This window comes from Schistocerca americana, chromosome 8 (genome assembly GCF_021461395.2).
Source record: "Schistocerca americana isolate TAMUIC-IGC-003095 chromosome 8, iqSchAmer2.1, whole genome shotgun sequence".
Classification (NCBI taxonomy): domain Eukaryota; kingdom Metazoa; phylum Arthropoda; class Insecta; order Orthoptera; family Acrididae; genus Schistocerca; species Schistocerca americana.
In genome coordinates, this window is record NC_060126.1 from 446,203,302 (window position 1) to 446,229,077 (window position 25,776).

The 25,776-nt window shown below is 40.7% G+C and overlaps 1 protein-coding gene across 8 annotated transcripts in view; it reads right to left on the bottom strand.

Annotated features, from left to right (window-relative positions):
- The window catches only part of LOC124544759 (eukaryotic translation initiation factor 4E transporter), a 282,347-nt gene that overhangs the window by 48,519 nt on the left and 208,052 nt on the right, over positions 1-25,776 (bottom strand). For 7 of the 8 annotated variants that reach the window (XM_047123432.1, XM_047123429.1, XM_047123431.1 and 4 more), the window contains 4 exons: positions 18,177-18,293; positions 8,270-8,404; positions 8,059-8,133; positions 3,349-3,475 (listed from right to left, as the gene is read on the bottom strand). In XM_047123432.1, coding sequence (XP_046979388.1) covers positions 3,349-3,475; positions 8,059-8,133; positions 8,270-8,404; positions 18,177-18,293 — 454 coding nt within the window. The remainder of the gene's footprint in view (positions 1-3,348; positions 3,476-8,058; positions 8,134-8,269; positions 8,405-18,176; positions 18,294-25,776) is intronic. The other variant, XM_047123430.1, reaches the window with a different exon arrangement.

Genomic DNA, 25,776 nt, shown 5'->3' on the forward strand with positions numbered 1-25,776 from the left:
ATTCCCAAGAAGAATTTACTTGCAAGAAGACAATATCCAAAACAGAACATCTAAAAATACCTAGTATAAACTGAAGTTTATCACACCCGGCATTGCGTCGGTGTAACACGGTCTCAGCAACACAGCAAAGACAGTCCAAAAATTGACTACTTACATTGTTACAACTCTTGTTGCTTGTTGTTGTTGTTGTGGTGGTCTTCAATTGGAAGGTTGGTTGATGCAGCTTTCCACTCCACAATCTGCTGTGCAAGAGTATCCTCAAATAGCTACAGTGACCTAAACACATCTGTACCTGTTTACTTTATTCATTCCTAGGTCCATCCCCCCCCCCCCCCCCCAACTTCTCTCTATTACCAAATCGACTACTCCTTGATGCCTCACAGCATGTACTATGATCTATCCATTCTTTTAGTCCAGTTGTGCAATAATTTTATTTTTTCATCAGTTTCATTCAACACAATCTCCTAATTTATTATTCAATACATTAAACTAATCTTTACTATTCTTCTATAGCACCGCATTTCAAGAGGTTCTGTTCTCTTGTTATATAAACTGATTATGAATCACATTTCACTTCCATATACAGCTACTCCAGACAAGTATCTTCAGAAAATACTTCCTAACCCTTAAATTTCTATTAAATGTTACATTCTTTTTTCAGAAACTTTTCTTGCCATCAGCAATCTTCATTTCATATCTTGTCTACTTCAACAATCAATTATGTTGCTACTGAAATAGCTAAATTCATCTACATCTTAATGCCATTTGCTAGCCCAATTCCAACAGCATCACCCAATTTAGTTTGACCACATTCTATTACCCTTATTTTACTTTTGCTGATGTTCATAACATCTTTTTTAACACCTTTTTCCATTCAACTACTCTTCCAAGTCCTTAGTAGACAGGGAGCATTGCAGTGTCATTGACAAACCTTAGAAGTTTTTATTTTTTTCCCTGAACTGCAATCTCTTTCAAAATTCTCCGTTTTCTCACACAGTATGCTCAATGTATTAACTGGGTAATATCGAAGCTAGGCTGCAGCCGGCCACTCTCTTCTGAACTATGGCTTCACATTCATATCCTTCAACTGTTAACTGCCATCCAGTTTCTGTACAAGTTTTAAATAGCATTTTGCTACTTTTATTTTATCCCTGTTATCTGCAGAATTTCAACAAGTGTGTTCCAGTCAAAAGTTTTCTCTAAATGTACAAATGCCACATATGTTGGTTTACTTACTTTAACATATCTTCTACTATAAGTCTTAGGCTCGGTAGAGCCTCATGTATTCCCACATTTTTCCAGAATCCAAACTGAACTTCCCAAGATGATGATCAACGAAGAGCTTCAAGCTGTCCTTCCATTTTTCTATACATGATGTGTGTTAAGTATTTTACAACAAGCCATTAAACTGGTGGTCCAATAATATTCACAACAGTTAGTACAAGAATTAATATAAAATCTCCTCCTTTAAGTCGCATCTGTCTCTTATCTTGCACATGAGCTTATCGTTGGGTCTCTAGGATTTCACTAATTCTGAGGGAACATCGTGTACTTCATCAAATTATTCTCATATAACAATGAAAATAATCCATTATTGATAATATAAATGGATAGATTAAAAATCTACCCACCAAGTGGCAGCAGGGGAAAAAGACTGGAGAGGTTTAGGGAAAGGGTACAATTTAGAGAAGTCACCCAGAACCCCAGGTCAGAGAAGCCTTACCACACGGGATGAGAAGCAAAGACTTTGACAGATGGGTCTCCCCTTGATAGTGTGCGTTTTGTCAGTTACAGGGATGGAATAGGTGGCAGTAGGAGGGTGCATAGGCCAAGTCTTGTAGTGGGTACTGTCATAGTGGTAGGAGCCATAGGGCAGGGAGACAGGTGCAGGAGCAGCGTAGGGTCTGACAAGGATATTGTGGGGAGTGGGAGGGCGGCAAAGAGCTATTCTAAGTGCGGTGGGCAAAATCTCATACTGAATGTATCATTTCAGGGCATGATCTTAGGAAGTCATGGCCTTGTCAAAGTAGCCGATTGGTACATTCAAGACCAGGATAATACTGGGTGACAAGTGGTGTGCTCCGAAGTAGTTTTTTGAGGGATCAGCAGTACCAGGATTGATTGTGATGGCCCGGGAAATCTGCTTTTGAACTAGGCTGTTGGGATAACTAAGTCCAGTGAAGGCTGAAGTGAGAGAGCATTGCTGTCGAGTGTCTGCATCTGAATAAATACATTTGCCTCTAATGCCAAGGCTGTATGGGAGGGTAAGTTTGACATGGAAAGGATGACAACTGTCAAAATTTGAGTACTGTTGTTTGCTAGTAGGTTTGATGTGGACTGAAGTGGCATGGGATTCAGGAAAGGACCATGTGAAATTTAATTGGGAGAGTCTTTCCTTCTCATACCACCCATTAAGTCTCCCCTACACAGGGTTCTGGGTAACTTTTCTGAACTGTACCCCTTCCCCCAAACCTCTACAGTCCTTTTCCTAAACCCCTCTTCTTCCCCCTTCAACTCTTCTGCCAGAAGGAGTCACTGGTTCCAAAAGTTTGTAAAAGTTAAATCCTTTACAACATGATACATTACATTGCCAAGGGCCACTAATTACAATTATTGGCTTTGTATACCATTGCCATCATACATAACGGAGTAAGTCGGTTGTGTCTCTCCTCTTCATCCTCTGCAGTAAGTCTCCCCTGATACACAGTTCTGGGCGACTTTCCAGAAATATACCACTTTTCCTAGACCTCTCCAGTCCTTATTTTTTAATCCAATTATTAGCCAAGTTTAAATTATGCTCTGTGCAAAATTGTACTCAATGGTTTTCCCTTTCAGTCCTTTCTGCCTTCTCTTCCTTTTCCTACTATGAAAGTCCAGTCACCAATCAGACTTCTGCATCTCTTAACTATCTGAATAATTGTGTTCATCTAATTGTACATTCTTTCAACTTCATTATCAACAAAGGTAGTCAGCATACGAAGTTTTACAAATTTGATTGGCATTGGTTCTGTGTATCTTTGCTATGATAATGCTTTCACCAAGCTGTTCATAGAAATTTACAAATTATATTTTTAAAATTATGAGAAAATTGTTGGCCATTACTTACCTTCAGGATACTGAATTGTTAGAACTGCAAATAGTTTTGATGCTCTTAAGCTGGGATAGAATCTTTTTTGTATTTATGTATTAATATTAAGAATTTCACCTCCTGAAGGTAAGCATTCCCAGGAAGTCTACCCATAATTTTAGTTTCGTCTTGCAAATTTTTCCCTTTTTAAAGTTCTGAAGTGCACAATATCTCACTACATTTTTTTCAAGCTAATAGCACGGCTGCACTGTTGTACTTACTGTTGCATTTCTTGCCTCTTTCTGTAATTTTCACGCTGTTCTTCCAACTTCTTCTTTATTAAGGCTGATTGCATTATGTTCTGTGTGTGAAGCTGCAATTCCCGTGGAGAAGGAACACGTGGCACCACTACAACAAGGAATTATTTGCATAAATTATGACAAAAGGAATTTCAATACACCAAAATGTTCTTTATATGAGGTCTTTCAAAAAATTCCAAAAGATTTGTATTTTTGTGCTGGCATCTCATTGGCATCCCTGCACATGACTGTGTTTAATGTGTAACTGCTGGAAGTTCCATTGTTGTACGTCTGTTGGTTATTGTTCAGTGTTGTATTGAGCAGAAAGTTGTGTTGTATAGTTTGCTCCTCCAACTCTGCCATCTCAAAATTTGCAATGCGCCTGCATTAAATTTTCCATGAAACTTAAGAAAACCTTTACAGAGACACAGCAAATGATGCAGGAAGTCTTCTAAGCTGTAGTCAGTGTTACAAATGGTTCACATGGTTTAAAAATGGCCGGACAGACGTTAAAGAGTTAAAAGATGACCTTCGTTCAGGACACCCTCCGACATCTACCAAAAACGCTCATGGTCAGGCGCGACAATGAAATGGTGCTTGCCGATCGAAGACTGACTCTCTCCGAGAGATTGCAGAAGAATGTAACATTTCCGTTAGGTCATGTAATGAAACCCTGACACAGCATCTAGGATTGCGTCATGTTTCCAACAAGTTTGTCCCACGGCTCAGGAGTCTTGGCCAGAAACATCTTCGCCTCACAATTTGTGAAGAGCTTTTGGATCGAGCAAATGTGAACGAGATGCTCCTTAAGAGACTAGCTGGTGATGAGACAAGGGTCTATGGTTATGCTGTTGAGACCAAGGTTCAATCTTCAGAAAGATTCAGGAAAAGTTCTCCATGACAAAAAAAAAAGCTCTTCAGGTCAGATCAAATGTCAAAGCCATGCTGATAGTTTTCTTTGATTTTGAAGGATAAGTTTATTACGAATTTGTGCCATAGGGACAAACTGTTGATCGAAGGAACTATTGGGACATGTTATGATGCCTGTGTGAAAATGTGAGAAGGAAACAGCCAAAAATGTGTCCAAACAATTTATGACTCTTGCATCACCATACCTGTCAAGTTAAAAAAAAAAAACACCAACTCGTGTACAGGGAGGGGAGGGGGGGAATAAAAAAAATAAAAAAATAAATAAATCCAACTACTTTTGACACATCCAGCTTGACAAAAATACAATACTTGGGTTACAAAATACAATACTTCAGGCTTTAAACATGATACTTCATCAGCCTATTACGTACGTAAATGTGATTTCATTGATCTGTAGATGAACATAAAAATCAAAATGAAATCAATGTTGAACAGCAGCAGTCTTGGTGAATATTGGTTAGGAGCATACATAATAGGACTTCCTCGATAAATTAAGCAGATACGCAACAACTGAAAAAGGCTTTACACAATAAAACTTGTTCCATGTAACAAAGGCAAGAAATAATATAATACACACTGAAAAACATGCTACTTCAACTTCAAAGCCAAAGTTGTGATCATCTTAGTTTCCTACAAACAGTCTTGAGAATGTTTTGCCATAAAAGGGGCCAGAAGCCTTGATCTTTATAAAAGAAATTAGCCCAAAGAATCATTGTCCAATGATGGATGATCTGAACTCTATTCTATTTTTCTTTGCAAGGCTGGAAACATGTTCACATTCTGCACTGCTATGGGGTATGGTGAGAAGTAGAAGATTACTCTAGAAATTCGATTATATTTAAGAAGTCCATTGGCACCAAGAATTCTTGATACTTGCATCCAACTGCAATTACTTGCAGCATCTTTATTTGCAGATAAAGTGTCATCTGCCTGTAGAGCTGTAAACTGCCTCAAACTCATTTACCACCTCATCTGTAGTTTCATTTTCTTCCTTGCATACCATGAGGAAACTTTCCGAAGGAAAAACTAATGGAAGAAAACAGTAAATCTTCAATTTTGTCAAACCTTGCAATTTGAGCATGCTCCAACATGTCATTCTTGAATGGAAACTTGATGATTTAGTCATACACAGCACAAAAGTAGTTTCTCACTGATGAAAAGAAAAGGGATTTATCTGTATCTTGGAGATCATTCACTATGTTCAAAAACCAAATGCCAATAACTAACTCATTGTCACTTCTTTGATTTTCAATCAAGCTGTACTCTACTTGAAACAGTCAGGAGCTTTTGACAATTTTAGGTGTGATGAACTTTGTTCAAAACTGCTTTAGGAACTCCAGTGTAAGTTCTAATAAAAAGTGAACCTGTAGGGAATAAGTCCGAAGGGTAACATCGAATTTGTCAAACACACTACTAGTCACATGAAGGAAAGTGCAAAAGGCTTTGTTCAAATTTCTTGACACCTGAACATAAACATTATTCCCTCACATGTTGTAGCTGAACTCTTACCTTTTAGGATGGGTTTGTCACATTTGGAAGAATATGCTATTCTTTTAGCAGTATATGTAGTAGCAGAATGAAGAATTCTCTTCAGATACTCTTTGGATCCACCTTGTTCAACTCCAAGTATTCTGAAAGATGTCAAGCATATGAAAGAGAAGCAGATCGAATGAATATGGATCTCACCCACTTTAATCTTCCATCACCTTTTTCAACTGGTAGAGTCATCAGGTGTCAAGTGCAAACTATGATGGCAATACCTGGTTAACTTCCTTCAGAACTGCTGAAACCCCATTTTTGTGCCCTATCATAAGAGAGGCATTATTAGAGCAGAAAGCCACACAGTTTTCAGTTGTTATGTTATGGGAATTCAGCTGTGATAACATCAGGTTACATGTATTTCGCCCTGCTGTGCCCCCATCTTAAGCTGGTGTGGACAGCACAGTGCTGACTACTCTTTCCCACAAAATACCATAGGCCCTTAACAACTTCAGATGATGCATTTTTTGCAGTTTTATTTACAATGCACGTTTTTGTGTGACCATAGCTATGTTTCTTTGCAACTTCTGATGTGGAACCATCATCTTAAAGAACCAGCATGACCAGCCGCACTTAAGGGTACATTGTGATCTTCCTTTCATGTAAAATAACTTACATGTTTATCGCACATAATTACTTAAATCGTTTCTTCCACCACGTGGAAGATTAGTATCATCCCCACACATAGCGCAAAAGGCAAATTTTCCTCCCTTTTTTGATTTTAGTGTACACAGAAAATCAACAGATTATGTTTCTTTAAATGTCTAGAAGTACTGTTTCTTGTTGAATTTATTCATGAATCCTACAACAGGAATATAGAGTATGAGAAAGTCTGAGGAATGTTTTGATGTGTACTTAAACAGCAAAAGAAACCTGTATCATTGAATGTCACATAAAACAACAACACAAGGCAGTCAAACACTTCACTGAACTTGTCAAAGCACACACAGCCTTAAACCATTAAACGAACACGACACCATTCGTTTGAATGAAGAACATGCACATGGTAAGAGGAATAGGAAGAGGAAGAAGAAGAAGAAGAAGAAGAAGAAGGAAAGAGTGGAAAAATGTAATTAGTCCTCATATGGTCAAAGAATACGAGTTAAATCACAACAAGCGAATGGAGCAGAACAAAGGATTTGCAGAGCAGAACCTGCGGACATGTATGGCTCACATGGAAAAATTATTATCCTGGCTTTGAAGTCAATCCCAATGATGACACAAACATCACATAGTGAAGAGTACTAATCACATCAAAGAATGAGTTATCGACTATCTTAGACTTGCCTTCGACCCATGGAAACAAAACAATCAATCGAACGGAAGTGGGGTGATGATCGAATGTTAATGTTTCAAATTTTTGTCTGCGAAGTTTTAAGATGACACTGTCCATCCATAAACCATAAAATGTCACAATTTCTGTAAATTTGATTAATAAACTGTAAAAGTTGGTGGGTTTGCATCACAATAACGCACCCGCACATTCATCCCTGTCAGTGCACGACTATTGCACAAAAAATGAAATCACTGTGTTGCCTTATCTTGTCTCCAGACCTGGCACCTGTGGACTTTTTTTATTTCCCAAGTTGAAAACCCCATTGGAAGGACAGATTTGCAACGACATAAGAAAATTCGTACATGGTGCTTTGCACGATCTAGCAATAGGCATGTCAAGACAGCTTCCAAAAGTGGAAATGGCACTGGGAGCAATGTATTAATTGTGGAGGAGAGTATTTCTAAGGAGACTATGCACAATAAGTAAAAGATAAGCGCAGAAAAATATTTCAGACAGAGTTCCGGAATTTTTTGAACAGACCTCATATGCCTATTACCACATTACATTAAATGTAACTTCAAGTTCTTGGGCATCGCAAAATTCTGTCAACATGAGAAGTGAAGTCAATCTTTCATGAAATATGAAGTTTAATGGCGTGCACACTAAATGCCTTTTCTTGCTGTGAATTCAACTACTGTAGTCCCCTAATGCATTTCCACTTAAATATATACAAACTTTAAATGCAAAACTATTTGCTATTTCACACTGCTCACATGCACTGCAACTCAGATTTAACTACAAAAGACCCACATTTTTATGATATGAAGAGGAGTGTGTAAAATATACAGAAAGGGAACTATTTTACCATTAATAACAGCACAGTTTAATCTCTAAGATAGTACACACCTACTTTAGAACACTTAACTAAAAACTTCACAGCTTCTTACCTGGAGGTTGAACAGTGAGTGTATTTGTTTTTACTGTCATACTGGGGGATATTAGTGAAGATCCCTGACAGTATGCTGCATGTACAGAACGGAATAAATTTAATTTAGTTAGTGAGAACATGCAGAGATTACACACATTACGTTTTATTCAAGTAAGGTACCTCTGATCTATTACTTCAAAACATTTAAACCAAACTCAACTGTTATTTACCATTGTTTAAAGGTGAAGGTATTCTAATTTGCTGCTGCTGATGCTGTTGCTGCTGCTGTTGAAGCATCATCTGATGAAGCAACTCAGGAGCTTGACCAGCATGCAAATGAGGAGATGCAGTGCGATGAACTATACCTACAAAATTCAAGTAATTTCATTGTAAGTTGTAACATTACCTACACAGGGTGTATACGTGGACAAAGAAAATAAAATTCCCGGATTTCCTGGTTAAAAATACTTTTTCTCCCATGTGAAAACATACTTTTTCCCTGTTAACTGACAGTACATTTTCTCTATGAACTGTATAACTTATCCATCCTTTGAATGGTTATGTTTTATAGATGGGCGTAGAATTTCCCAGCGCTTTAGAAAACAAACCACAGGGGAGGGGGGAATGTTTTGGAAAGATCTTTGATGTGCAGTAACACATAGACTTCATATTTTCGTAATACGAAAATATGCAGCGTAATTCCACGAAACACTGCATGTTACTTTCTGAAGTATTGAAATCGAGATTGCGATGCACTTTTGTAAGCCAGTCATAGCTCATGTCACGCGATTTTCACTAGCCGATGATACCAGGTATTCAGTGCTTATGAGACATGATGAAGTCCGCCAATAGCAACATCACTGTTAAGTAGTGCGAACACACAAACAGAGAATGTTAATGGTTTAAATTAATATACACAGTGTTGCTACAAGAAAAGTAAAGGTTTCACTTATAATATTGGTCTATAAGATTAATACGCTGGAAGAGAAGCTAAGCTTTCACATATAATGTTGGTCTTTTATGGGCGTATAAAAATTTAAGATATATCACACAAATTTGCCATTAAAATTTTTAATAACAACATAAATCTCTGTTCTTCTGGGCTAGAAATTCATCTAAATGGCTCGTCACCAAAGAGTTTATTTTTAAATGAGAGTCAAACACTCTCCGATTTAAGAAATTCATCGTACATTCTCGTACGTAGTTCAACTTGTGTAAAAGGAAACTTTCTTTGATAGTAACACTTTTCAAACCACCATTCGGAATATTTTCCCGTGACCTGTTAGAAATAGGTTCATTTCTGCAATTGCCAAATGCGCCAGATGACAGGCGTCACCGCACTTGCGTAGCTACGAAGTCATAGGGAGCCCCATGTTCGTACGTATAAAACATTAAAAGATCTTACAGTAGGTCATAACAGAAACAAGACATTCGAACCTGCGGCTGCTTAGACAGCCAACAGCCACATTTCTGTAGCCAGAAGAGGGAGAAGGTACTACTCAGTGACGCATGCTCATGATTTTGCTTTTAACTACTAAAACGAATCTGATGTAAAAAGTTGTGACGTCACGCTCATCGGAGGCAATTTGTTGTTACGAATCATTGCATATTCTTCCTAAAGCCTTTGACAAATTTTGCTGTTGGCAGACGCTTGTATGAGCACTTTGTTTTGTTGCTGTATATGGCGCATTTACTTTGCAGTTTAAGTTTTATTTTAGTTTTTTCACTCGTTCATGTTTTATTGCTGAAGTATTATTCTGCAGCAGTGGGATACACTAATATTCTTTGTTAGAGTATCACTTCTTACCAGTCAAAATTACAAAATTTGATTGAAAACAATGAAAAATTCCCGTGTTTTTTCCTGGTTTTCTCCCGGATGAAAAAATTCCCGGATCTCCCAGTTGTCTTGGGTCGTATACACCCTGCCATAAAACACAGGCACGAAGCTCATACTCTTAACAAAACATTTTAGAACCTAAATTTTGCAGCTGATGTGTTAAATTGAAATACATTTACAAATCTATGTTTTTTTCCCCCTTGAGGTGATGTGCTTGCTGACAACAGCATGCAATCATTTAAGCAAACAACAACAACAGTACACTGCATGGCCCAAACAGGATACTTGTCAGCAGAACAAGTTTGAAGTGCCGCCTGCTAAAGCAAGGAAATTAAAATTCCAAATATCCTGTTGCCAATACCATCAATATTCCAACAAAACAAACCTGCCAACTAAATGTAAAAATATCTGGCAACTGTGTCTGTAATAGAAGAACTGAAAACTTCTGAAATAGGAAACCATAAAATTTAGATCATCATCATCATCATCATCATCATCATCATCATCTAACAATGGTAAATCCAGAATGGAATAACAATATGGAAAAAAATGAATTGCTACTCGCCACCTAAAGGCGGCATTGAGTTGCAGACAGGCACAGCAGGAGGGAACACACACACACACACACACACACACACACACACACACACACAGAGACACAGAGAGAGAGAGAGAGAGAGAGAGAGAGAGAGAGAGAGAGAGAGAGAGACTGCCTATGGTTAAGGTACTGGGGCACAGTGCCCTGAAAAAGTGGTTGTGTGAGGGTGTGTTTTCTACTTTGGAAAAAAGACTGCCTGAAAGCTTATTAATGTGCCTGTCTGCAACCAAACGCCACTTCTATGTGAAGCATTACTCATTTAACTACAATTACGGTTGTTGCCTCCCACAACTGCTTGTAGGCTTTTTATGTCAGTTTCATTTTATCCACTAGCAAACTGACAATTTTATGTACAAAATAAACACACACTATTCTGATGTTGCCTCAACTATAGCAAAGTAGAAATTAAGAGAAAGTCCAGTTTGGAACATCAAACACAAGGAACAGATGACACATTAAGTTGCACACATGCACAATTAAAAGACATTTACAGATAAGCTTACAGCCACAGCCTTTCAGAAGAAGAAGAAATACAAACACATTCATTCACACAAGAAAGCCTTGTGCACACATGACCAACTCTGACAAGAATGGCATTCTGTCCTGAGCTGCGAAGTTGGCTGTAGTGTGTACGAGGTGTGCTTGCTTGTGTGTGTGTGTGTGTGTGTGTGTGTGTGTGTGTGTGTGTGTGTGTGTGTGTGTGTCTCTTCTTCTGATGATGGCTGTGGCTGAGGAGCTTACATGCAATGAGTGTTCATTGCACATGTCTGCAACTTGACATCTCATCTTTATAATAAGTAGCAATCTATCTCTTCCTTACAATGTTAGAGTAGGAATAAATTCAGTTTTGCCAAATTCTTTCATTTGTACCTTAATGTTGAGATGGTATCAGGTGCCTTTCAAATGCCTTACTGTATCGAAAGCTAATGCATGTTGAAAATAAATGTAAAGATCAGTTGAAATGGGAGAAAGTGAGAGGAACAACTTATTTCTGTTATACAATTTGTGGCTTACTGCAGAACTTCCGGTTCAGGAGGTCAAGTGGATGCTACAACATGTACACAAGTTGTTAATAATTTATTAAAATTTGAACATGGTAAATACCTAACTTCCTAAACAAGGAGTGTTCACATGGATGACACGAAATTGATGCTGTTGCTGACAATGTTTAGCACTTCATTACTGAATGATAGTTTCACAACAGAGGTAAATTCTTTAACTGATTCGAAGTTCAGAATAAATGTTCTATTCGCATGCAGCTGGAGCTGTACTACAACAATACTGCCATTGTAAGCAATAACTGGAACTGGTCACTGATTACACAGAGAATTACACTCTTACTCTGACACGGCAGGCCTTTTTCACCTGACCACTGGTTCACCAAGATCGTTATCTATATTTCAGTGAAATCCTGAATTAATGAACCCACTTTTAAGGAAATCCTACTTTTATGCATATTTCCTTCGGTCCTGGCGAAACTCCAATAAGAACAATGTTATCCCTTCCCACCCCACTTGTATTGAACCATGCTTTAGGAAACAGTCTTCTTTTAGAGAATAAATATGAAACATTCTGCAAACTGAAATCCATTTTTATGCAATTCCTAACATATCAGAATGAGTTTCAGGTTTCTTTCCATTCCATAGAGGTTGTATTTTGTGTCCTGTGACACATTAAATGGTAAGCTATTCAGTCAGTTGACATGTATTTAAACCATAGTCACTAACTACTTCCCTAGTAGTGATACGGGCGTATGTGTGTAACGAATCAGAAACTTATTTTCATATGACATGTCACTTTATTAGATGTCGCAGTAGCTGAGCTTACTAAGCACAAGAAGTATAAATGTTCATCGAAGTGCTGAAGTTACCAGTTTTACTTTCATGAAGTTACAGCAATCCAAAAGCAGAAAGCTTACAGTTCAGCAAAAGCTGCCGTGCATCTGCAATGCCCGTGACAAACTTAACATACGTCTTCTAGTCCATCATTATTGAAATGGTTGCGGGACCGTAGCTGTTCAGTATAAAATGCCTAATTAGAACACCTTAAGCTATCTAAATTTCCTGTTATTTTATTTGAGCAACCAGTTCCAGTGCTACATTATACCATCTTCAGGCCCCCTGACTTACATGATCCCATCTCTGGTCCTATCAAAATACAGGCCAGCAGTCATTGAATCTTATTCTTAGCTTTTTTGACACAGTGATCTTTTCGATTATCACTTGCTGACCTATAGTGATTAAATATACAGCACATGGTACTGTTAATTTTGTAATTAAATAGCACTTTTATCAGCTAAACTTGCTTGAATTATGCTTCTGGTCACACCTGTGTACTGTAGCAAAATCATTATCTGGGAAACCCCTGTTTGAAGATAAGTATTTGGGTTCCCAGAGATTCATTAAAAAGGGGTTTTACCGTACTTAATAGTCGACCCAGTTCATGATGCATGTTGCAGACTGAACATCTGTGGTTCCAGGGGCAACAAAAATTTCACTGTCAGTGTTTCATAGAATTACTGATCGAACTTAAAAATTTAAAATGCTGTCATAAAATGTTAACTAAGAGAGACTCTTACATTAAAAGTTTGAACAGTAAGTCAAATATTACAGTAAGAAACTGAGTATATTTCTTTAGGCAGCATACTGACGATGCAAGAACTACTCTGAATATGTTCCTCTAGTATCTGAGAATGAGAGCACTTAGTAACTCCAAACAAACTTTGAAATTACATATAAACCTTTTCTTGCTCACATGATAAATATTTAATGAACTCATTTGTAAAGTAATCAGAAGATTTTAGCTGTTATATACACGGGAGTCTGATTTTTTGTGGAATCAGAGGTTTGTTTACTGGGTGTGTGTGTGTGTGTGTGTGTGTGTGTGTGTGTGTGTGTGTGTGTGTGTGTGTGGTGGTGGTGGTGGTGGTGGTGGTGGTGGTGGTGGCAGGGGGCGGCACAGAGGCAGCACTAAATGCTTAACCTGATATCTGAATCCAGCACCTTTATTTTTAATTCTGTCAATGCTTTTTGTGTGTGAAAAAATGGGCAACTGTCAGAAGTAACATTTGATTCAATGAGGATCAAAATCCAGACCATTTATTTACTAGTCTCACTAAACCACTGTACCTGTTTAAAGATACAATATTAACATGAGAATTGTCAGTGGCTGACCTTTAAGAAGATTAGTTTGGATTCCTGAAAAATGTAGGAATACAACAGGCAATACTCACCCTAGATTTTAAGAAAGGTAAGCCTATGTTTATAGCATTTTTTGAGACAGGTTTTGACAATTTAGACTAGATTACTTGAAATTCTGGAAGTAGTAAGGATAAAATACAGGGAACAAAAGGTTTATAGTTGTACAGAAACCAGGCAACAGTCTAAAGCCACAGGACATGAAAAGGTAGCAGTTGCTGAGAGCAGAGACACTCAAGGTTTTAACCTATCCTCAATGTTATTCAATCTACACATTGAAGAAGCAGTAAAGGAAAAGCAAGGAGAAATTTGAATAGTGCATTTAAGTTCAGGGAAAGTAATTAGTCAAGGTATGCTGATACCATTTTAATTCTGTCAGAAATCAAAGGGCTTGGAAAAAAGCAATTGAATGGAATGGACAGTGCCTTGGGAAGACAGCATAAAGGAAGTATTAACAAGCTAATGGAATGTAATATAATTCAATCAGGGGATTTTGAAAGAATTACATCAGAAAATAATACACAAAGTAGCAAGTGAGTTGCTATTTGGGCAGTGAAGCAATTAATGATAGCTGAAGTGAGAGGATATAAAACAGACAATGGTGGGGGAAAACTATGCCACAGATTAACTTGTAAAGTCTGAATATAAATGTCACAAAGTCCTTTGTGTCGGTGGTGGAACTACTACAATCCTTTCTTCCCAGCGGCAGGTCTTCACATGACGGGCATGTCTTATCTCCTGCCAACATCTGTAGACTCCACTTCCACTTCACTCACCACCTTTTACCTTCATTTCATTATTCTTCTACACACTAATCCTTCAAAGGCATTAACGATCAAACAAACCTGCAGCAACATTCGACCACACCAATTACTCTTTCTTTATCTTTTAACTTTAGATAGTAGTCTTCTTTCCTCTATTTCTTCCTGCACTACTTCATTAGTAACTAAATGCGAACTGATGTTTTCCATCCTTCTCCACATTCACAAATTCTTCCAGTCTCTTTTCAATGCCCACGTTTCAGCTCCAAAGAGAGCCACATTCCCGAAAAATATTTTGCTAACCTTTACCTGAGCTCTTTAACTTTTTTTTTTCTACTAACACTTTCTTAGCTAGCCTTCAAGCTTTGGCATCCTGGTGGCTCCTCAGCTCTTCCATTATTAGGCTTCCTAGGTCCCTGAAAACTGCCACCTGCCGATTTTAATTTGGTGTACCTTAATACAAAAAATTTTACCTACTAGGCCAATCACAGTGCACTTTGCTTTTGCTTACCGATCTCCATACTCTATTCTTCACTTATATCTCTCAGGCCCTATGGCGACTCCTGTTCGCCTCCACTTGTAGCAGCAGATGGGCTGCGCTGACTGAAAACCGGCAAACAGCGAAGTTCCTGTCGGCCGAGGAACCACTGCATCTCCCCTGCAGCACCCTAGTCAGTCACTTTTGCAGCAGGCACACCTTCGAATGCCACACTTTCCGAGCGGCCATACGCACCAAACTGTCGCTCTCACAATCTCTGCTCCCGCTTCGATTAGGCGGCATCTCCGGGCCGAGCTCTAGGCATCTCGTCCTGCACAAAGCCACACGGCTGGCATTTTCAGCTGCCACACGTCACCAGAGTTTGCACTAACAGCAAGATTTTGCATCCGCACCCAGTTTCCACGTTTTCCTGCAGTCCAGTTAATGAGAGAAGTGCTACAGTGTCTTCTGCATTGCCTTCCCAAGCTGTGTTTTTTCGGGACACTCGACTGCAGCTGTACGAAGTCTGACGCCAGACGCACAGTTCGTCACCCCGGTATCAGCATCTGAATTACTGAGAGCAGTGTAGATTACTTCAGTACAGTGAAGTTCAATGAGTGCCAGAAGTACCAAGTGTGTATATTACTGTTTCACCCCTGGGTATTTTGGCACTCTCGTCACCAAGTGCGCCACTGAAATGAGTCTTCTTCAGAACTACCAGCTCCCTTGACCGCCAGGCAAGCCCGTATTACTTTGAAACTTTGCCCCTTTTTCCCACGGATGTGTACGACAGACTGACGGGCATCACTCCAGCGAAACTTGTGTTACTGTCACCCTTCTTGGCACTTTTCTTCTTGCACCACCAATGTTACGTTGAACGTAATACTGTAAACTATTTATAGTTCCCTGTTCAAATACTCCACCACGAGCGAAGACCTTTTGATTAAGAGTTTGTAACCCATTAAACTTTGCAGTAGTTAGCTCTTAGAAGTATGTATCTCTCAACTCGGCTCACATGCCTCTTTCAGTATGCCTTATTTTTCGACCTTACTTGGCTTGCTTCTAAAAACATGTTTGTCTTTAACCCTTCTAGTACCACTGGGGTCAATATGACCCCCCAGTTGCTTGTACACAATGACATATTGTTCATTCTTACATTTACAACACACGAAAATTTATTTATGGGCTATGCACTGAGTACCACTGGGGTCACAATAACCCAAATCTAAATTTTTGTTTTGCTTCTTGAATGTAACGTTATGGAAACGGTGACAAATGTTACATTGAACAGATGGTATACGAAACACCTGCAACAATGAAACTAACATTTCCTACTCACTGCTGAAATACAAGAAATTTTGAATGAAAAAGAGGAATTAGGAGATATACCATCTGATGACAATGAAGAGATTGAGGCTATTATTTCTGGAAGTAGTGAATCAACTTAAGATTCTGATGGTGCTGGAGATTTGGAAACTCCACTTCCTGAAGTTGCTGACATCTCAAATCAGAATGTTAAGTATATATAATCTACCATATGTTTGCAAAAACTTCAACGAAAGTACTAATAGTAATCATATGTAAGTACATATGTAAAATATGTAATCCAATTTTTTCAGGTAGAGAATGGAAATGAAACATGGGGAAAAATCCTGTTAGATTACATGGGAGACAACCAGCACGAAATATATTTAAGATAGCTCCAGGCCCACGAGGCATACTAAAATATAAATGTTGTGTGTGTCTGGTAGACCATTCGCCAGCCTTTCGATTTGACGCCACTTCAGCGACTTCCGTGTCGATGGGGATGAAATAATGATGATGATTAGGACAGCACAACACCCAGTCCCTGAGTGGAGAAAATCTCCGACGCAGCCGGGAATCAAACCCGGGCCCTTAGGATTGACATTCTGTCGCACTGACCACTCAGCTACCAGGGGTGAACACGAGGCATACTGTAAGGAATGTAAATCCTGTGCAGTTAGCATTTGAATTATTTATTAAGGCCAGCATTTTTAAGATTATTTTAAAGTCAACCAACACAGAAAGTAACATTACTTTCGGTAACAAATGGACAGATCTCAAGAGAAGCATTTGAATGCTTTCTTGGCCCACTTATTCTTGCGGGAGTGTACAAAGGTCACAATGAGCGCTTAGTGAATTTATGAAATGAAGAGCATGGCCGACCTATTTTCAATAGTTCAGTGGGTAGAAGCCACTTTACAGAAATATCGCACTGTATTCGGTTTGATGGTGCTCAGCACCAGCAACAGAATTGTAGCCCTGATAAATTTGCTCCTATAAGGGATTTATTTGAGCAGTGGATAAGGACATTACGTGATGCATATGACCCACATAAGAATACTGGAGTTGATGAGCAACTGGTAACTCATAGGGGTAGGTGTCCATTTCGCCAGTACATCCCCTCAAAAGCTGGTAAATATGGTATTAAGATATGGGCTGCATGTGACAGCACAAATTACTTTATCACACACCTGCAGATTTACACAGGAAAGGGTGAAGGCCAGCCTAGAGAAATAAATCAAAGAGAAAGAGTAGTGTTAGAACTGACAGAACATTTATCTGGGAGTGGTAGAAATATCACAACAGATAATTTCTTTACAAGCTTTGAGTTGGCAAATGAACTAGAATGAAAACAAATAACTCTGCTAGGAACACTAAGTAAAAGTTATCGTGAACTACCTGCAGAATTATGACTACCTAATAAAAAGAGGAAAACTGTGAGCCTAAGGCATCTAGTAACAGCTCATTTGGTGATGGAGTGAAATGTGGGGGACAAAAACTGTAGAGATACCAATCCTTTGCTACAGCAAGAAGGTTCAAAATAATATAAACTGCTGCTATGCAGCAATGAAGAGACTTTAGCAGTGTGTACTAGCAAGGAGAACAGCATCAAATCAGTGTTTGGAATGAAGTTAACAACAGCCTTACATGGGTTGAACGGGCAAGGTGTACACTTTATCAGGTGAAACATGAAACTTTAAACATGAAACATGAATACCGAGTTTTTTGACTACGAGCATCTACTTACTAGCTAAGTCATTAAAACATTATTATAGCTTGTACAAAAACTGAACCTGCAGCATCTCAAACATACACAATTTTGTAAAATATTCTTTGCTAGGACAGATATAAACATGAAAATAATAGAGGCACAAAGTGTGTGTGTGTGTGTGTGTGTGTGTGTGTGTGTGAAAAATTAATACTGGATCCACAAATATTTATTACAGAAAACAGCTTCTCACCTTGCTGCATTTGCATCTTTAATATGCTCAAGAGGACCTCTCTGTGACGATGTTGCATGGCTGGATTTTGCAGCTGTTGAACTAAGTGGTGTGATGTTATTTCACCATACCTCAAACCTGGAAGTTGCGAGAAATGGAGTTTATCAGAGTAAGGTGCAAATTTTTCTAATGCTGTAAAGTGGTAGGAGACTTTAAACATCACTAAAACAATACCTTCCAAGATATTCCAACACATACAACATTAAACGAATATGTAATAAAATTTAAAGTTTAAAATTATAAGGAATTTGAAGTGAAAATAAAACAAAAAGCCATTGATGATTAATCTAAGTTAATTTGTACAGCACCCAATAGTGACCAACGGCACAGCTGTTAACAAATACTGTGCACAGCTATTTATCCTTTCAAACATAATATTCATCCTGAACATCAGAAGGCGGGACAGACCAGGGTTTCAGCACCCAGCCATCAATGAGTTCATTAATGGTAGTGCAAAGTTTACTAAAAAAATTCACTCTGATATGAAGTTTGATTTTTAGCTGCCACACTCTCAACTGATTTACAATCTGCCCTTAATATCCGCATCAGGTTACATACAACGTATGTAAACATATTTCAAGCAGAAAACTGTGGCAGTGACAGGTTAGTGATGCAAACTAAATGTTAAATTTCCTCATGTTAATTTGTCATTAGGAAAATATTCCTACATGCTATTTCATATTTTTTTGTTTGGGGTTTTAGGGTGCAAAACATCCAAGGTCATAAGCACCCAGTACAGAACCATAGAATGCTAGGACCGCGAGTGTAAAAAACCATGGCAAGATCCAATACAAAAAGGAAGAAAAAACAAATCTAAAACATCAAGACGTTACAGAAGAGTATCTAAAAGACATCGACAAGACACCGGAGTCACCAGGTAGAAATCAAATCTCTTGCCATATTACCGCTTCTTAAAAAACTTAAAAGACGAGCCACAGCTCGCACATCATCCACCAAAATGTCCGGCAAAGCGAGCGGCAGCCCGACACAGACGTAAGTGGCTAAAATAGGAGCAGATGATCAGGGAATGTGAACGTTAATGGCTGACTACAGAAAGGACAGCTGGGTGCAGGGTTGCCACTCGAGTGGCGGCAACTAAAGCGGCAGTGCCTTATTTGCAAGCGAGCTAACATTACTTCCTCACGCCAAGATGGTCGGGAAAAAGTCCAAGTCGACCAGGCTGTTGGGAAGAGGTTTGACTTCTGAGTTTGTTCCCATGAAGGGAGCACCTATGGTCATGCCAAAGTGACGTGATACGCTGATAGAGAAAAGTACAAATATCTTGCAAGGGAACAGAGTAAGAGGCAGGCCGACCGAGACGGACTGCGGCCTTGGCTGCAGCATCAGCAGCGTCATTCCCAGGCACACCAACATGGCCAGGAACCCACATGAACATCACTTGGGCTCCCCCATTCAGGAACAAATGGAGGCAGTCCTGGATCCGTCGTATCATGGGGTGGACTGGATCGGGATCATCTAGACTCTGAAGGGCACCAAGGGAGTCAGAGCAGATCACACAGCGAGTGAGCTGGTGCCTCCGGACGTAGTGAACAGCCTGATAGAGGGCAGAAAGCTCTGCTGTAAACATTGTGCACTGGTTGAGAAGCCGGTATTGAAACTTATCAGCCCCGACGACAAAAGCACAGCCAACACCATGGGCGGATTTGGAACCATCAGTGTACAAAAATATGCTATCGGCAAGTTGTGAGCGAAGTTCGAGAAATTTGCAACGGTAGGTCAGCTCGGGAGTCAAATCCTTCGGGAACGAGCCAAGGTCAAAATGAACACAAACCTGTGTCTGAAGCCAAGGTGGTAAGTGCTCTCCTCCATTTAGGAAGTGGCAAAGCAGGTGACCAAAGCGGACACCGGGAGGCCGCAGGGAGGAAATGTACATCTCGTACTGGAGGTCAAGAATGTCATCAAAAAAAAAAGGGTCAAAGGTTGGGTGGCCTGGCATGGAAGAAAGCTGACATGCGTACCTACTGAGTAGGACGTCACGCTGGTATGACAGTGGTAGTTCACCAGCTTCTGCGTAGAGACTCAACAGTGCTAGTATGGAAGGCACCAGTGGCGAGACAGATCCCCAAATGGTGTATTGTATTTAGATGTCTTAACATAGATAGCCGTGCAGAGGAGTAGACAATGCATCCATAATCCAACTTGGAGTGGACAAGAAATTGATACAGGCAGAGGAGGACAGTCCGGTCAGCTCCCCAAGGGGTACCATTCAATACACGAAGTTCACTGAGAGACCGGGTGCAGTGTGCAGCCGGGTAGGACATTTGGGGAGACCAACTGAGTTTCCTACCGAACATAAGCCATAAGAACTTCGTTGGATCCACGAACAGGAGAGCATTTTGGCCTAGTCGCAAGGATGGTGGAAGAAACGCCTTGTACTGCCAGAAGTTGACGCAAACTGATTTGGCAGCAGAAAAAGGGAAACCATTTGTGACACTCCATGAACAGAGATGGTCCAGACAATGCTGAAGACAGCATTGCAAGAGGCACGTCTGCTGAGAGCTGCAATAAATAGCGAAGTAGTCAACAAAAAGAGAGCCGGAAATGCCAGCTGGAAGGCAGTCCATAATGGGGTTGACGGCTATGGCGAAGAGGATGACATACAGACCCCTGAGGCACCCCATTCTCCTGTGAAAAGGTGTGGGATAAGGAGGAACCCGGAAAACTGTCTGTTAAAAATTCCCGGATGAAAGTGGGAAGATGACCGCGAAGGCCCCACGTGTGCACAGTATGTAGAATGCCTGTCCACCAACAGGTATCATAGGCTCTCTCCAAATCAAAGAAAATAGCCACTGTTTGTCGCTTCTGCAGAAAATTATTCATAATGAACGTCAACAGGGTGACAAGATGATCAACCGTTGAGTGACGCTTTCGGAACCCACACTGAACATTAGTGAGAAAATGGTGTGACTCCAGCCACCACACTAATCTACTATTGATCATGCATTCCATCACCTTAAGAATGCTGCTGGTAAGGGAAATTGGACGATAGCTGGAAGGAAGAGATTTATCTTTACCAGGCTTAAGTAGGGGAACAATAATAGCTTCACGCCAAAGTGTGGGAAATACGTGGGTCCAAATACAGTTGTAGGTATCGAGGAGAAAGCGTTTTCCCGCAGGAGGAAGATGCTGCAGCATGAGGACGTGGATTGTATTGGGCCCAGGAGCAGAAGACCTGGATGAGGAGAGAGCACACTCGAGCTCCCTCATAGTAAAAGGAGTATTGTAGCATTCTCAATTCACAGAGACGAAAGAGATTGCACGAGCTGCCTCCGCCTGTTTCCAAAGGAAGGAAGGCAGGATGGTAGTGGGTAGAGCTTGAAACCTCCGCAAAGTACCGGCCCAAAGCATTTGGAACATCAACACGGTCGACTATGACTTTTTCCGCCACAGTCAGACCAGGAATCGGGGAGTGGGCATTAGTCCTGGAAAGCTAGCACAGGCCACCCCAAACGAGAGAGGACGAGTAAATCCGTTGAAAGAGCTGGTGAAGGAAACCCAGCATGCTTTCTTGCTTTCCTTAATATTGAGGCGGCACTGCATATCTAGTTGCTTGTAGCGGATGCATTTTGTTAACGTAGGGTGGCGGTGAAAGACACGAAGCACACGTTGTCGGACATGAATGGCATTGCCGCACTCCACAGTCCAGCAAGGCCGAGAGAATAACGTCCAAGAGGTGCTCGACCTCATCATCACAGCTGGGAAACGACCATTTGTCAAAGACTGCCAAGGAGAAATATAGCCTCGAGTCAGCAAGAGAGAATTTCCAATTATCGGGCTGCTGTGGCAGGGTACGACTGTACAGGCAAGTCACACAAGGGAAGTGGTCACTCGAGTAAGTATCGGAAAGAGCACACCACTTGAGACATCGAGCGAGCTGGGCAGAGCAGATCGAGAGGTCTAAGTGGGAATAAGTGTGCGTGGAATCAGAGAGATACATGGCTTCACCGGTGTTAAGGCACACAAGATTAAGATGATTAAGAAGATCCACCAAAAGAGAACCTCTTGGGCAGGCGACAGGTGAGCCCCAAAGAGGGTGACGGGCACTGGTGTCACCAAGGAGCAGAAAGGGTGGAGGAAGCTGAGGAACAAGCTGCATCAGGTCCACCCTAGTGACAGGAGAAGATGAAGGTATATAAATGGTGCAGAGGGAAACGGTAAATTCGAGAAGGAAAACACGGGCAGCAACTGATTGCAGGTGGGTGTGCAAAGGAACAGGATGACTCACCATGAGCAGGAATTCCTGCCGCAAGGGGAAGGTCCATTCGTAGCGAAGTAAAATGGGAAAGAGCAAAATGGTCTTGAGGACGTATCTTGGTATCTTTGAGACAGACTATAAGCAGACATTGCGATCGCAGAAGCGGCTGCAGGTCCGCCCTGTCAGACCGAAGGCCATGGATACTCCATTGTAACAGGGCCATAAAATTTAGGAACACCAGGAGGTGGACAGGCGCCCTCATGTGCATCCCTGCTACAAGTGACACATTTAGCTGCGTTTTTACACGACGTGCTGGTATGATCGAACTGGTGGCATTTATAACACCGCAACGGATTGGGAATGTAAGGGCGCACAGGGATGACTTCATAGCCTGCCTTTATCTTGGTAGAAAGCGTTAACTGATCGAAAGTCAGAACAATGTGCGAGTGTGCAGCAAATCGGCAGCTTCCTTCTCCATAACTCTTTGAACAGCAGTAAAGCTGATCCGATAGATAATTAGTTATTTTGTCCTCCATCAAACCATCCAACAGCCGGGTGTAGATAACACCGCGGGACAAGTTAAGTGTCCTGTGAGCCTCCACTTTTATCGGATATTCATGTAGAGTACCATTGCGGAGATGAGAGCACGACTTCACAGGGCCAGCGATGCCATCCACGCCTTTCTGTATAACAAAGGGGTTAACAGTACCAAAAGTCTGGTTTCGTCTAAACGTGAGACTACTAGATATCGAGGCGCAACAGGAAGAGACAGAGGCAGGAGCCTCATTCCACTTTCGTTTATGGGAAACACACTGAGGAAAAGAAGGGAAGTCAGTCATTGGGAAAAAGTCCCCCGCAATTGCCAGCGTCTCCGATGGCGCGCTCCTTCCAGCAGCCAGGGGCCCTCCAAAGCAGAGCCCCCACCTTAGGTGACTGTCCTCACCTTAGGTCACACTTCCCGAACAACAGATGAAGGGACCAATTGGCAGAGAAGGAAGGTAACAGCTCAGGCAATCACCCCTCCCTAGGCCTGGCCTGTACCAGGGGGTACGTGCGGGCCCTTGAAGTTGTGGGCTTTCAAATAACTACGCACCCTCTGACTCAAAGTTGCAATATTAAAAGTTTTGGCTGGTTTCGTTGTCTAGGGGCTGGGATATGTACTTGCCACATTACAGGCAAATACCGCTGAGTCTACTGTATACTATAAGAATACACACATGAATCTAATGGTCGAAGGTTTCTATCACTTGGCAATTGCGAATTATGAAAGTAACATGTAAATTTATAAATGGAAGATTGCAATTAAATAAAATCTGTAGGTACTATCTTAACAACTTTAAATGATGAGTACGATAGAAGAAGCACTTTTGAGAATGCAGAATATTTCTGCAAAATACTTATTGGTGTCGATGGTCCCAGCAATTATATAAAATATAAATGAGTAACAGGGAAACAATAGATTCCTACTGCACGTAATTAGTTATGAACAACATAGCTCGTGAGATATTCACTTCTAAATGCACACACGTCTTCACTGTAGAAGCCACCGAAATCTCACAAGTGCACAAGTCGGCACTCCGAATTATATCTATCTGCCGCGACCACGCACAAACTGCTCCATGGTCCAAGTCTTTCTGCAGACAGTGCTTCCGTTGCGTCCAACACTTCCCATGTCCAGTGCTGTCCTCTCCAGCACTCCCCAACTACCCTCATGTCCTCTCTCTAAGCAATCCCCCTCCCCACTTCCATACAGTCTTACCATTAACGAGCGCTGTGATTGGCTAGAGTGCTCCCTCCACGTCTCCAAATGAACGTACATTCACAAACATATTTAAGCACATACAAAATACTGGAATTACATTTAAACACTTTAAATTAAATAAATATTCCTATGGCTGGACCGTAAACACACTAACACACAATATTAAATACATAAACAAATTAAACAAACATATATCAAAGGAACAGCAACAAAAGGTGGGCCAGTAGCTTAATGTCTGTGCTTTCTAAAACACAGTAAATATTTAACCAATTTCTTCGTGAATAGTATACAGGGTAATCCATTGATAGTGACTGGGCCAAATATCTCACGAAATAAGTATCAAACGAAAAAACTACAAAGAACGAAACCAGATGGCGCTATGGTTGGCCCGCTAGATGGTGTTGCCATAGGTCAAACTGATATCAACTGCGTTTTTTTTTTTAAATAGGAACCCCCATTTTTTTATTACATATTTGTGTAGTACGTAAAGAAACATGAATGTTTCAGTTGGACCACTTTTTTCGCTTTGTGATAGATGGCACTGGAATAGTCACAAATGTGTAAGTATGTGATATCACGTACCATTCCACCAGTGTGGACGGTATTTGCTTCGTGATATGTTACCCGTGTTAAAATAGACCGTTTACCAATTACAGGAAAGGTTGACATCGTGTTGATGTATGGCTATTGTGATGAAAATGTCCCCCGGGCATGTGCTATGTTTGCTGCTCGGTATCCTGGACGACATCATCCAAGTGTCCGGACCGTTCGCCGGATATTTATGTTATTTAAGGAAACAGGAAGTGTTCAGCTACATGTGAAACGTCAACCACGACCTGCAAGTAATGATGATGCCCAAGTAGGTGTTTTAGCTGCTGTCGCGCCTAATCCGCACATCAGTAGTAGACAAATTGCGCAATAATCTGGAATCTCAAAAATGTCGGTGTTGAGAATGCTACATCAACATCGACTGCACCCGTACCATATTTCTACGCACCAGGAATTGCATGGTGACGACTGAACGTCGTGTACAGTTCTGCCACTGGGCACAAGAGAAATTACGGGACGATGACAAATTTTTTGCATGCATTCTATTTAGCGACGAAGCGTCATTCACCAACAGCGGTAACGTAAACCGGCGTAATATGCACTATTTGGCAATGGAAAATCAACGATGGCTGCAACAAGTGGAACATCAGCGGCCTTGGCGAGTTAATGTATGGTGTGGCATTATGGGAGGAAGGATAATTGGCTCCCATTTTATTGATGGCAATCTAAATGGTGCAATGTATGCTGATTTCCTACATAATGCTCTACCAATGTTACTACAAGATGCTTCACTTCAAGACAGAATGGCGATGTACTTCCAACATGCTCGATGTCCGGCACATAGCTCGTACACGGTATTGAATAGCATATTTCATGACAGGTGGATTGGTCATCTAAGCACCATACCGCGGCCCGCACGTTCACAGGATATGACATCCCAGGATTTCTTTCTGTGGGGTAAGTTGAAGGATATTTGCTATCGCGATCCACTGACAACGCCTGACAACATGCGTCAACGCATTGTCAATGCATGT